The sequence below is a fragment of the Salvia hispanica genome, chromosome 2, assembly GCF_029641045.1.
Source record: "Salvia hispanica isolate PSC_SH4W2 chromosome 2, Shi_PSC_v1, whole genome shotgun sequence".
NCBI classification, from domain to species: domain Eukaryota; kingdom Viridiplantae; phylum Streptophyta; class Magnoliopsida; order Lamiales; family Lamiaceae; genus Salvia; species Salvia hispanica.
The window spans coordinates 24,501,501-24,514,173 of record NC_142693.1 but is presented as its reverse complement, the minus strand read 5'-3'; the positions used below and the strand labels follow the sequence as shown (position 1 = coordinate 24,514,173).

Sequence of the window (12,673 nt, the reverse complement as noted above, 5' to 3'; positions counted from 1 at the left end):
AATTCTTTTACTATTTTAATTTCTTTGATTTTTGTTGCTATTAATATCGATTTTTGAATGTGTCCATTTCGAGGAGCTTTGTGTTTCCTTATTTTATTTCACACATTTTCATCACTTAATTAGTGTTTTATTTGAATACAAGGATTGAGTATGTTAAAACGCAATTCAATTAATATGATTTTCAATATTAATTTATAATATACTAATTAGTAGATCAAAAATTCGATTATGTAAATAATTGAGAAGTAATTATGCTTCTGTCTTTTTGACTATTTAAATGATCAAATCTTTAGTACTAGTAAATGGTAACAAAGCAAAATATTTATCTATTTAATTGATATGCGATTTATATAAAAATAATTAGATAGAGGAAGATAAAATTCCATTATTTAGATGGATAAACTAGTACTAATATTTCATAATATTTGATTATGTTATAAGATACACATATCACATGTATTAAAGTGAAATTTAAAAACGTGACAAGAAAAATCAAACACTCTTTTCACACTTTACTATCAATATAAGTATTTTTTCTTTTTCTCAATAATTACTTGGTATTTGGTGGAAAGTAGGTTTCATTGTCTCTAATTAATTAATATTAATATTTTCTTTTTTGTGCCGTAGAGTCAAAGCATCTTTTTCTTTAAGGCAAAATAATATAAAAAAGAAGTGCCACGCCTATACTTATTGAGTAAAACAAAAATAACTACTTTTTCCTTTTCCCTTTTATTTTAATTATTTTATATTTTCTTATATTTTTTAAAAATTTGAATAAATTTTTTTCTTATATGAGTTTTTCATTATTTAGTTTTAAGTAGGCAAAAATAGTGATTAATAGTTTCTCAACAAGTAAAATCTAATCATTCAACAAATCTAATTGTTACTTTACCCCCCATTAATTAACATATATGACTGTTTATTTACACTTGATTTAATTTACCACTAATGTATAGTTGTATCACATCACTTTGGTGGGAGTTAGTTGTAACTTTAATAATGGAGGACAGAAAGATATTTCATTTAATTTGTTTGATTTTTATTGGCATTTTTGATAGCTAAGCAATGACTTCATCGCATGATGTAATTACCAATTCAAACTCAAAAGATTTTCTTATAATCTTGATATTGACCCTCCCAATCTTTCACACCAAGTAGGAGTATATTCTTTTAGGATTTATTTTTATAGATAAACTATTTCTTTTATATTCAAATAGTAGTATTTCATAATTTTATCATTCCCATTGATATAAGTCTTTAATTAGTTGGTAAATTTTCTCACTCTTTCTAGTTATTTCACATATGGAATATTTATATATGAAGATATCAAATATTATTAACCCTTCTTAATTTTAGCTATAAAATACTCCCTCCGTTCCATAGTAATAGGAGCATTTTTCTATTTTCGTCCGTTCCATAGTAATATAGTCATTTCCCTTTTTAGTAAAAGTCAACACATTTTTCCACACCTACTTTACTCTCTCTTACTTTTTTCTATCTTCATCTCTCTACCTTTTTCATTTTCCACTTGATTCTCTCTTTACTTAACTCACCTAACATAATTTTTCTTAATCTCTGTGCCGAAAAGTTTTTCCTCCATTACTATGGAACGGAGGAAGTAACATGCATTGAGGTGAATATATTTTTATTTAGGAACATTACACGGAAAACATTGAAAGTTTGAAACAATTTGATGTAAAAAATGTTGATAACAACTTTAAAATATAAACATAAATCACTTTAAACCCATAGTATAGAGTAGTAATTTTCAGGAAATTTTATTGTCCAATTTGTGAATTATTGAAGATAATTCCACCATTTACCTCAAAGTTTTAGGCCCATACCCTGCACCACCATGTTTTTTTTATTCCTACTCAAAGTCAGTCCAACTCTAATAAAACAATTAAATAAATTAGTAGATTAATTTATTTTGTGTCGGTTATAACCTCGACAGTGAAGCCTTGTCAGCATCAAATTAATTAAATAACGACTTTTTTAGCTTAGTCAAATAATCCATATCCTAATTTTTTCTAGATAAACCCAAAAATTTCGAGTTATTTAGTACACAGTCTCCTCACACTTTTTAAAATTTCAAAAAAAGTTGAAGATTGGTTCATCCATTTCTATACGATTACGAATATTTAAAGCCACTAATACAATGATGTTTAATTATAATATTATCAATCCTAACTAACACACATTTTATCTCATATAAAATCAAAATTACAAAGTTGCAATTTAAATTCCCCCTATGAACCCATAATCTACTCTCTTGTTGATTTTGTTTATTTCATATGACAGTATAATAGTATTCAAATTAAATTTTCTATTTTTTAGTAATGATTTTGTGCTCTCTTTCATATGAATCATCTTAATCGAGTATTTATTTATTTTTAAATGGAATCTGGTGGTTGTAGTAAGTAAAGAAAATCACCTAACTGAAGTTGAAATTAATCGGGAACAAATATTTTACTTCATTGATTTATGTGGAAATCAATCTATGTAGGCCCCACGTTCTTTCTTCACAATAAAGGAAGAAAATAATCAAATATGTCCATTTGACCAAGCAAAGATTTATAATACTAAATATGTGTTCAAAGTTTCTAACAATATTAGATATCATAGGCTTGTAAAACATACAAACATCCACGTGGTTGCATATTATCAAATGAAACTTTTAAAATCTTTAAAAATACTTATGGACTAGATAAGGGAAATATCACCATACATTAAAGTAAACAACAATCAACAAAGAAACAAACAAAACCAAGGAAATTGATATGAACACATGTCACAAATTTAATAGAATTGGTTGCTTTTTAAAGAAGGAAAGCAAAAGAAAAGGGGAAAAGAATATACTCCCTTTGTCTCAAGTTAATAAGTCACTTCGGGCACATCCGATAAAATTGGATGGCCTTAAAGATGACACGCATGAATCGAGAAATGGCCCGTCCCAAATTAGTTGAAGTGTTTCATTTCTGCTGAAATTTAAGAAAGTGATAGTTCGTGAGTTAAACGAAGAGGATAAAGTAGTGATTAGAAAGGTTGATTTTGCAAAAAGAGGAAATGAAATCATTTAGCTTGGGATTTCATGAAAAGGAATACGAATTGATTAACTTGAGAGGGAGTACCTCTTTTCTACTCATTCATGAAACCCGAGGTAGCTCAGGTAGGGACTCCCGGTGATGGCGGGTTGGAATTCAAAACGGCCGCATGGTCCCCAGCACGAGCAATGACATCAGCATCGTTCAAGACCTCCACGCGTTCAAGCCCCAGCTGAAACTGAATCATTTCAAGATTCTCCCTCCCTCTGGCCTCGCAAGAGAGCCTATACTCAGATCAACTGATTCTGAATCAGATATTTCCTCGAAACTCTAAGAACAAATGGATACCAATACTCGAATTCTTGCTTCATCTCATCAAGAAGAGATGAAGAAATATCTGAGGATTTAGGATACGGACCGGTAAGAAAGAAACATGAAATCCCACACCTCATCAGTCAGCTGCTCTGGCTTTACGAAAGACCGGTTTCCTCCGGTACATATCGCCTCCCTGCAGAATATGAGATATCGTACAGAGACTCCACCAGGAAGCCCTCATCCCACGGGATACGAGTTCCAAGCACAAAATTTTGTGAGTACGCCCACTGAGCCAGCCAGCTCAAGGCGTGACGTGCTCAACCCAGACAAGCATTCCTCTGCAGCCTTCCACAATTCATCGTCTCCATATTTGATGTACCACTGATCAGTCAACACAACAACGATCTTGACACGGCTTTCTTTTCAGGCTCGCTGTAGACCAGCTCTAGAAGCTTTGCCCTTATCAAATTTTCAGCCTCCGGAAATCATGGTCCCCTTGTAGACTATTTTTTTGGCTCATCGAGCTTCTCTTTCTCGTTTTGGCTTTTGATCTTTTTGTCACTGCAAATCCTCTCAGCAGGCTTGTCACCAAAACCAAGATGGTGGATGATCTCAAACAGAACACCCCGCTCATCCTTCACTCTGGATGCCGGTTTTGCTTCCAAATCATGTAGTCGTCAGGAGAATCACTCGGAAACGAACACTGGTGACATTTCCCGTACCATTGTCCGTAAGCACTGATAACTAACATGGGTAGAGTGTATATAACATTGGTGTATGCCAACAGGGATCTCAATAAGATCTTGACCAGTTAACTCGACCAAACAAGCAGGTTTCTCAGGAACACGAGACAGCATCTGATGAGTCAAATGCAGAGCTTCCCTGTCAATCAAAATAAACACATCAGTGTCATTAATCTCAAAGGCCCCATACTCTCCATTGGGCAACACCCAACAATTCGTTTGCCCATACATTGTCTCTGGCCTCAAAGTTGCAGCGGCAAGATACACACCTTCTTCCCGTCCAGAACACTCATCTTAGGTGGGAAAGGCGAAACAACCTCCATTTCATGAGATTGTACTCTTGTGGGTTGACACCTTCCCCAGAAGCTCGATCGTGATCAGCACAGAGCAGACCATCCAATGGTGAATATGTACTAATATCTCAAAGATTCTCAAGTTCAGATGTATATTATAATTATACATAATTATACAATTTTGTCAACAAATCTACACACGGATCCATAATTAAGATTCTAGATGAGAGAAACTGAATGTGCTATGCTCAATTTCCTCATCTTATTTTCATTTTGGAGTGTGATCTTAGCACACTTCAATGTATGATTACTGGCAACAAAATAGGGACAATAACAAAGAGAACCAGAACAGGCGAGCAGCAAGTCACCTTAGCATCGGCCATCGCATTGGAAATTGGTTCTTCGAATATCTACCAACCACTTCCCAGATTAAGATTAAGCAACTTCTCATCCAAATTGTACAGGCGAAAAACGGGAACTGTGGACACCAACCTTTAATCCACGAACCAAGAATGAGTTTTTTCGAGATATCCTAGTTCGGTTTCATCAGTCCATGTGGGGAAGCAAGATGCAGGTCCCCTGCGCAAGAAAAAGACGAGATTCCAGCTAGAATCAAAATAGATACTACTCCTACTAATCATCTCAGCTGAAAAATATGCAAAAACAGAATACTAATCATCTCAGCTGAAAAATATGCAAAAACAGAATACTAATCATCTCAGCTGAAAAATGATGAAGGCAGCTAAAATCAATCACATGTAAATACTAATAAACCAATACATAATGCCCCAAACAAGATAAGACCAAATCAAACAACACCAAATCAGAAACAAATTTCCCCCAATTTCACTGCTTAAATCAAAACACCAAAATCAACACAAGCAGTAACAGAGGATTAATAAAACAACATTAACCCCAATTCGCCGTTTCAATCTAAACAGCAAAATCAACAGACGGCAGTAAGATAGGAGGAATAGATCCACAAAAATCAAGGAAATTTCCAATTTCTCATCGGATTCAATGCACATCAGCTTATAACAGCATAAAACAGCAAAATTAAACGGAAACTGCAGGGAAAAATTTGTGGAAAAAGACAAACCTTGATTTGGATGAGGGAGAGACACGGTTATTGCCCACTACACATATGTGAAAGTGATTAAATAATGTTACTTATCAGAACAAATATTTTATCAGTTTTTTGTTAATTTTATCAAGTACTGATATTTTAAACTGTTAAATAAGATAAGTGTACAGAATTTATATTTAAATTTTAAGAAACTAGTAGTATATGATTTTTTATAAAATAAATAAATAATTTGTATTTATAGTGTAACGTTTGCGTTAGTGTGCTAACTTATTTATAGTAATAATTGATTAAAATTATCAATACAAAGATATAATTATCTTAATACAACATGTAGATTTAAATATCAACACAAATACATAAATTTATCAACACAAGAAGATTGATAAATTTATGTCTTTGTGTTATATTTTTAACATCCAAAATTGATATTAGTTATTAGTTATTACTATTATAACTTAGTTAGTGTTTGATCACACACTGATAGAGTATTTAATTACTATATTTTATTTTTCACTCAGTTGGTTATATATACCCTCTGACATGTATGATTGGTTGAACCACAAATACGTAGCTTGATAGTTCGTTTACCGGTCTGATTTTTTAAAACATTAATGAATAGTAGTAGTACCCAAAAACAATGTGAGAAGTTAGTGGTTTTAAGAATCAATATCCCCTTTTAATATCATCGCAAAATTTAAAGTCACCGTAGTGCTAGGTGAATATAGATCGGTCTCATATTATGGAAACCTTACAAATTTAACTAATCCTTGTGCGGAAAAAGCCTTTCATTCGCTTCTCTTCGATGCAAGTTTTGGATTCCTATAATGTGCCCTAATTTTCGGCCTAATTCATCTTCTGATGATCGATTCAACCTCTGGTCCAAAACCACGGCCGCAAATATTTTTTGAATAAAAAAACAAAAAGAAAAACCCCGGGCGGTTCATTGGTACCACCCGGGGTGCACATTGTTATGAACTTGGCGGCAGTACTGTTGGCACGCTGGCAAGCAGGTGGCCTCCGTGGCGGCGGTGATTTGGAGACACACTGGCGTGCAGTGCTTCAGGCAGTTCGACAAGGTCCCAACCGGCCGCTTTCCCGGCTCCGGCTGCGGATCATTCGGATTGGCGCTTTTGCACGCTAAAATCATTGCCAATACACATAACAAAATCAAACAATCAGCCGGTTTCTTATCCGCCATATTTAATATTTCCTCTCTTTCTTTCTCTCTCTCGATCGAATGGATGGATGATGAAACGAAGAGAAAAGAGTTATTTTTGGCTAAAAATATAGAGATTGGTTGAGGAAAATTTGTGATGATAATGGCTACGAGAAATACTTGGAAGAATGTTGGAACTTTTTCTGGCCATTCTTAAAAAGGTATTGAAATGATTTAATATAAAATTTTGTAACACAAATTTTTTTGAAATTTTAACTTAATATTTGTATATTTAAGAAAAAAGTATATTTTTTACTAAATATTGTATAAATAAATCAAGCTCGAAATTATGTTACAATTTCAAATAAAATTTATATATCACTTCTTTCGGAGTATAATAATACAACAAATAAGAAAACTAATTTTTGATTAAACTCACTTAAATTAAAAAATTTAAGGATATTATGTACATGTACATTTATAGGGGTGCGTTAGGCTCCTTTGGACCCTAAGTGTCCTATTTCCTTCTTAATCTCAGCCCTTGGATCCTTGAATTGGATGGTTGTGATCAATGCATTATTAGTCTATAATGTTGCATTATTAGCCGCTGTGGATTATTAGAATGAAAATGTGTATTATTAGTCTATAATGTTGCATTATTAGCCGCTGTGCATTATTAGAATGAAAATGTGCATTATTAAATGATACGTGGCATTAATCTAACCGTCAGATGACAAAATCGTGGGGCTAGGATTAAGAAGAAAAAAGGACAAAAGATATTAAAAGTATTTGAATACATCCCTTTACATTTATCTTTTCTCTATTTTGTAATTGATTTTGTCATAATTGTTTTATTGCAAACTTCCAAAATTTGATTTCGATATATATTTATAATGTAATTTTAATAAGTCGGTTTCAATATAATACAAAATCGCTACACTAAAGGCAATCTCTTTCAGAAATTTCTTCGAACAGCTTAAAAACACTGGTGGTCTAGTTCAAGTTTCATTTTCGGTTTTCTGCTAAAATCTTGCGCTTCACCGCGATAATAAAGTTGGGCTTCTATTTCGATCCGTACATCGTGACCTTGCTCGTACAACAACTCTATGTAAAATATGGGTAACTCGCCACTGCACGCTAAGTGTTCGACGATTTGCCTGAATGCAAGATATTGAGTAAAGACATTGATGGTCATTTCAAGAATGGGTTCATTGGCGAAGGCATAGAGCTCGGATTCGTCATATGCTGGTTTCATTCCTGGTAAGTTCAATGCTTGTTGAGGTGTACGGTGTAAAATCGATCTAGTTTGAAGGATTGACCTTTTTTGGCTACTATAATATATTTTGAATTTTGAGTTTTGGTTGATGCAAAGGATATACTCTATCCATATATAAAAAGTCCACATATAATAAGTGAAAGTAAAATCTAAAATGGAAAATCTGAAAAACTAATCTAAATTACATGTAAAGTTGATGGTAAAAAGATCAAAGTACCAATGTATTAGTATAAATAGCATCACTAACAACACTATTGTGTGTAGACTCTACTCATGGATGCTCTTCTAGTTCGTCTTCTCTTGCATCCGTAATTCAATATATCTTCAACAAACTCATCTATAATGTCGAAGTATTTCTCTCTGAAGCTTCGACAGAATAGAAGTAGCCAACCAATGCTTCCTAAGGCCACAACATATCCAAGTGCCGCGAATACATATTCCCACTCAATCTCCTCATCTTCCGATGGTGATTGGTCGCTATCATTGGTACTAGTACCGGTGCATGTTACGTTGAGAGGAAAACCGCATAGCCCTGAGTTTCCTTTGAAGGAATCAACGGAAAATGTTTGTAACTGTCGACCGTTTGGAATCTCTCCATTGAGTTTATTGTATGACAGATTCAAGAATGAAAGGAATGTGAGCTCTGCAAACTCGCGAGGAATTGATCCCGACAATAGATTCATGGAGAGGTCGAGTGATTCGAGCTTGCTCATCTTGCCAAATAGCTTCGGGATTCCACCATTCAACGCGTTGTGGGAGAAGTTGAGGACATGAAGCGAGTTAAGATCACCGATTGCATTTGGTATCCCGCCGTGGAAACTATTGCAAGAGAAATCGATGACATTAAATTCGTACCAAATCTTAACAAACTGCTCCTCAACCCCTTTCAACATTAATTTCACCCCACTCGTTGCGCCAAATCCCTGTAAATAGTAATAGCCTTGCAAGTGTGTATCGTTGTCTAGCAACATCGCCCCCCAGCTAGTGAAGTTTATTGACTCCAGACTTCCATTGAAATGATTCGAAGATATATCTATAACTTGAAGACACGGCCAACTGTTGTGACACCTTACTTCTCCATGGAATCGGTTGAAATGTAAAACAAGAACACGCAGGCTGGATGACAGCATGCATGGGAAGACGTCGTTGATCTTGTTGTTCCCGACATTCAAGACCACCAACGACTTGCAACTTTTGAGTGACTTTGGGATTTTCCCTTCCAAAACGTTGCCATTAAGATCCAGATATTCTAGGGAGCAATGGCTGGAGAAACGATCCGGGATGTGACCACTGATGTTGTTCTTCCCTAGACTGATAACACGAAGAATCATGGTGTTTTCAAGTAGGCAAGAGGGTATACCACCACTCAATTTATTAACGGACAAGTCAAGAATACGGAGATACATGGCATTGCAGAGGGATATTGGAATTGAGCCACTGAAACTGTTACTAGCCAGAGATAACACTGAGAGTTCAGATGTCCGGTTTCCAACGTTGGAAGGAATCGGAAGGTGCAACTCGCCCCCAAGCTCGTTCGAGTGCAAGTACATGAATTGAAGAGAAGTAGGAATATGGTAAGGCTTCTGCAGACTAGTCAGACGATTCGAGGAGAGGTCCAGACGTTGAAGTCGCCTTCCCCAAATCCAACCAGGTATCTGTCCATCAATCCAATTGTTTGAAAGGTCTAACTCTACCAAATCACAATGTTTTATGAAACCTGGAAATTCATTCATGTTACATGAAGATAGTCTTAGCACTTCTAGCAATGTAAGAGCACATGAACTTGGATTGCTATTTCCAACTTCTACTAAAACATTTTTATTGCCAGATAGATCAAGCTCTGTAAGATTGACAAGATTTTGAATCTTGTCTAGTTGAAAAGTGCCATTGAACAAGTTTTCAGAAAGCAATAGGAATTCGAGACTCTGAAGGTGGAAGAGAGAGTCAGGAATAGGCCCTTCAAGTTGATTGCAACTCAAATCTAAAGCAACAAGTTTGGAGAGACTATGGAACAATGTAGAAGAGAGTGATCCTGAGAGGAAGTTATACGACAAGTCGACATGCCTTAGTTCGGTAAGGTTAGTAAAGGTGGATGGTATTGATCCCGAGAATCGACACTTAACTAGGTCTATGTAAGACAAAGTTTTGAGATTGCTAATTGAACTTGGAATCGACCCGAGGAAGTTGGTGAACCTCAACACTATAGTGTTAAGCGATCCGTTCCGAGTAAACGGAGGAATGCTTCCACTAAGTAGTGCATTAAAAGATAAATCAAGAATTTCCAAAGTAGGTATGTGGAAGATCATACTAGGAAAGGAGCCCTTCAAATTGGAATAAGCAAGAGTCAAGGTGGTCAAACTCGAGAAATTGGCGAACGAGTCAAGAACCACCGTTGATAGATCATTGCCATCTAGCCGGAGAATAGAAAGGGAATGGAGTTGTGAAAAGGACTTAACCAAATGGCCAGACAAGCCACAATCGCGCAAGCTCAACCCGGTGAGGTCGGGTAAATGTGATGATATAATGTGGCTCCATTTTTTCCTCTCATGAGAGGAAGTCACATTGAGACCATCAAGATAGAGCTCCCTAAGCCCGGTTAGGTTTCGTACAACCATCTCCAAATTTGGATTCTCGAGCTTTAGGGTTTTGTCGTCGTTGGATATGTCGAGACTAACCAGTCTCCTCAAGAAGGAAAGCTCCTTGGGAACCTGTCCACCAAAACCAGCAAATGACAAATTCAAGTGTGTCAAATAGGTCAAATTGTGAATACGTTTTGGAATAGGAGACAAGTTGAACTTATTGTAGGCAAGATTTAGCTTCTGCAGGTGGATAAGTTTGAACAGACTCGACGAGTCCCCAATTCCACCGGAGATGGCCTCATGGTCGAGCTGCAGGCTCACAACGTTGCCTGATGCATCGCATTCAACACCATACCACTCATCACTTTGAGGCCAATGAACCAATTTTGTTGATATGGAAGAATTGAAGATTAACTCATTCTTGAGTTGAAGCAACAAACTTTTCTGATGGTGAAGAAATTTGTTATTATATGAATGAGTAGTGAAAATGAAAGGGGAAAGTATGGAAATAAAGATAAACTTTTGCAGCATTGTGAAATATTCTTGGGTAAGTGTATGTTTGCAGCAATGATATTGTGCCTTAAATAGAGAAGGTGGCACTAGTGCAGTTGACCCTTGTAATAATTAACTTTGAATTTAATTAAAATTGACTAATGTTTATAGCATAGGGTTTGAGGTTTTTATGTCCTCGTTAATGGTCTTATTTTATCATTTTCGTATGGCCCACACTAATTAATTTATTTCAACTTTACTATATTTAGTAATTTGACTCGTATTTCACTAACGCATTTTATCCACAATTATTATAAAACTAACAAGTAAGATTCATATTCTATTATTTTTTTTCTTCAAATTTTTTTAAAGTCGAACAATTTTTTAAAATCTGCTGGTAAAAAATAGGGCAATTAAAAGGGAACGAAGGGACTATATTTGTACGTTTATAATGGAATTTGTTCGACCACTAACTCTGATCCACGTCAACTTTAGTTTGTCGAAAAATTTACCATTGGTCAAAGTTTATGCTTTTTTAACAATAATTCTAAATTTGAGATGAAACATTTTCTTCTAATTCTTTGACAAAAACAAAACAGGTTGAATTATATAGAGTTAGTCCTAAACCTACTCTCACGTTTCTATTAAGTTAGATGTTTTTCTTTGAGAAATGGTAATGGACTCTCAACGGATTTAATTTCACAGTCGATTTTGACCAACCGCATAACATCCACTAAAATTAAATTAAAATAATAATAAAGGTGGAGAAAATAGTTACTCCTATTAAAGTGGTTGACTTAACCATTTAATTAATTCTTTAATGATCCAATTTTCTAATTATAAGATATTCGTTAACCACTGCAACAAAAAAAGGCTAATATTTACATTTTAATATGTTAACAAAGACGCTAATTATTTCAAATTATACCATCAAATACTTCATAAAGTGTAAATATGATCGGTGTTTCAATTAAAATTAGAGGATACATGAAATAAAATATTAAGATAATTTGTCCTTAATTTAGGGACATTTTCTTTTGCATCCCGATTTGTAATCATTTAAAAAAAAATACATAATTGCGTTTTAGTTTTTGTGTCTTTAAGTTTTCTTCTTTTCCAGTGAACTACCGAAATCTCCATTTATTGTTTTCCATCCGGCCTTCTTAATTTTATGATGTATATCAAAATCAAAATCAAAGTAAGCCTACCATAAACACTAATAATTATTTATTTTTATTTTTTCTTTACATTTTTTTAGAAATTTTGTAGTTTTTTTATAATCACCCATGAGAGAGAGTGAGATCATGTAGTTTGGATGGCAATTTATGAAAATAAATTAATATGTAAAAAGTAAATAGAGTTTGAAGGATAAACTTTTTAAGTGTCAAATTCCTCTTCTTATTTTGTTTTGGAGTATGATAGCACGAAAATTGGATTACAGGAAATCCCAAAAATAAAATATAAAAATTCATGTAATTTTCATGAAAATAATAAAATTAGTTAAATAGCAAACAAGAAGTAAGTTATCAATCTAAAAACATAAAACATATTTTTATAAATTCTTAAGCATAGAAATTGAATAATAATAAATTTTAAAAATTATCATTAAAATAAATAAATGCCATAACTTTTTATGAAAAAAGTTGGGCCTAGGCCCAATGGGGGCTCGCACATGATTCTGGTCTCCC

At 34.3% G+C, this 12,673-nt stretch overlaps 1 protein-coding gene and 1 long non-coding RNA gene across 6 annotated transcripts; both read right to left on the bottom strand.

The window, feature by feature from the left end:
- Positions 1 to 2,753: 2,753 nt before the first annotated feature.
- LOC125201390 (uncharacterized) lies at positions 2,754 to 5,599 on the bottom strand. Of its 5 annotated transcripts, none has more exons than XR_007172893.2 (4): positions 5,495 to 5,599; positions 4,332 to 4,974; positions 3,132 to 4,241; positions 2,754 to 2,981 (listed from the first exon to the last, which is right to left on the bottom strand). It is a non-coding gene; the product is annotated as an uncharacterized LOC125201390 (long non-coding RNA). The 5 variants fall into 5 exon arrangements; XR_007172894.2 differs by lacking the exon at positions 5,495 to 5,599 and having other exon boundaries at positions 4,332 to 4,515; positions 4,764 to 5,473; XR_016135946.1 differs by lacking the exon at positions 5,495 to 5,599 and having other exon boundaries at positions 2,754 to 2,978; positions 4,332 to 5,473.
- A 2,566-nt stretch (positions 5,600 to 8,165) lies between these two features.
- On the bottom strand, positions 8,166 to 11,024 carry LOC125190057 (receptor-like protein 39). The gene has a single exon (XM_048087256.1). The coding sequence runs from the start codon at positions 11,022 to 11,024 to the stop codon at positions 8,166 to 8,168; it is 2,859 nt and encodes a 952-aa protein (XP_047943213.1).
- Positions 11,025 to 12,673: the final 1,649 nt, after the last annotated feature.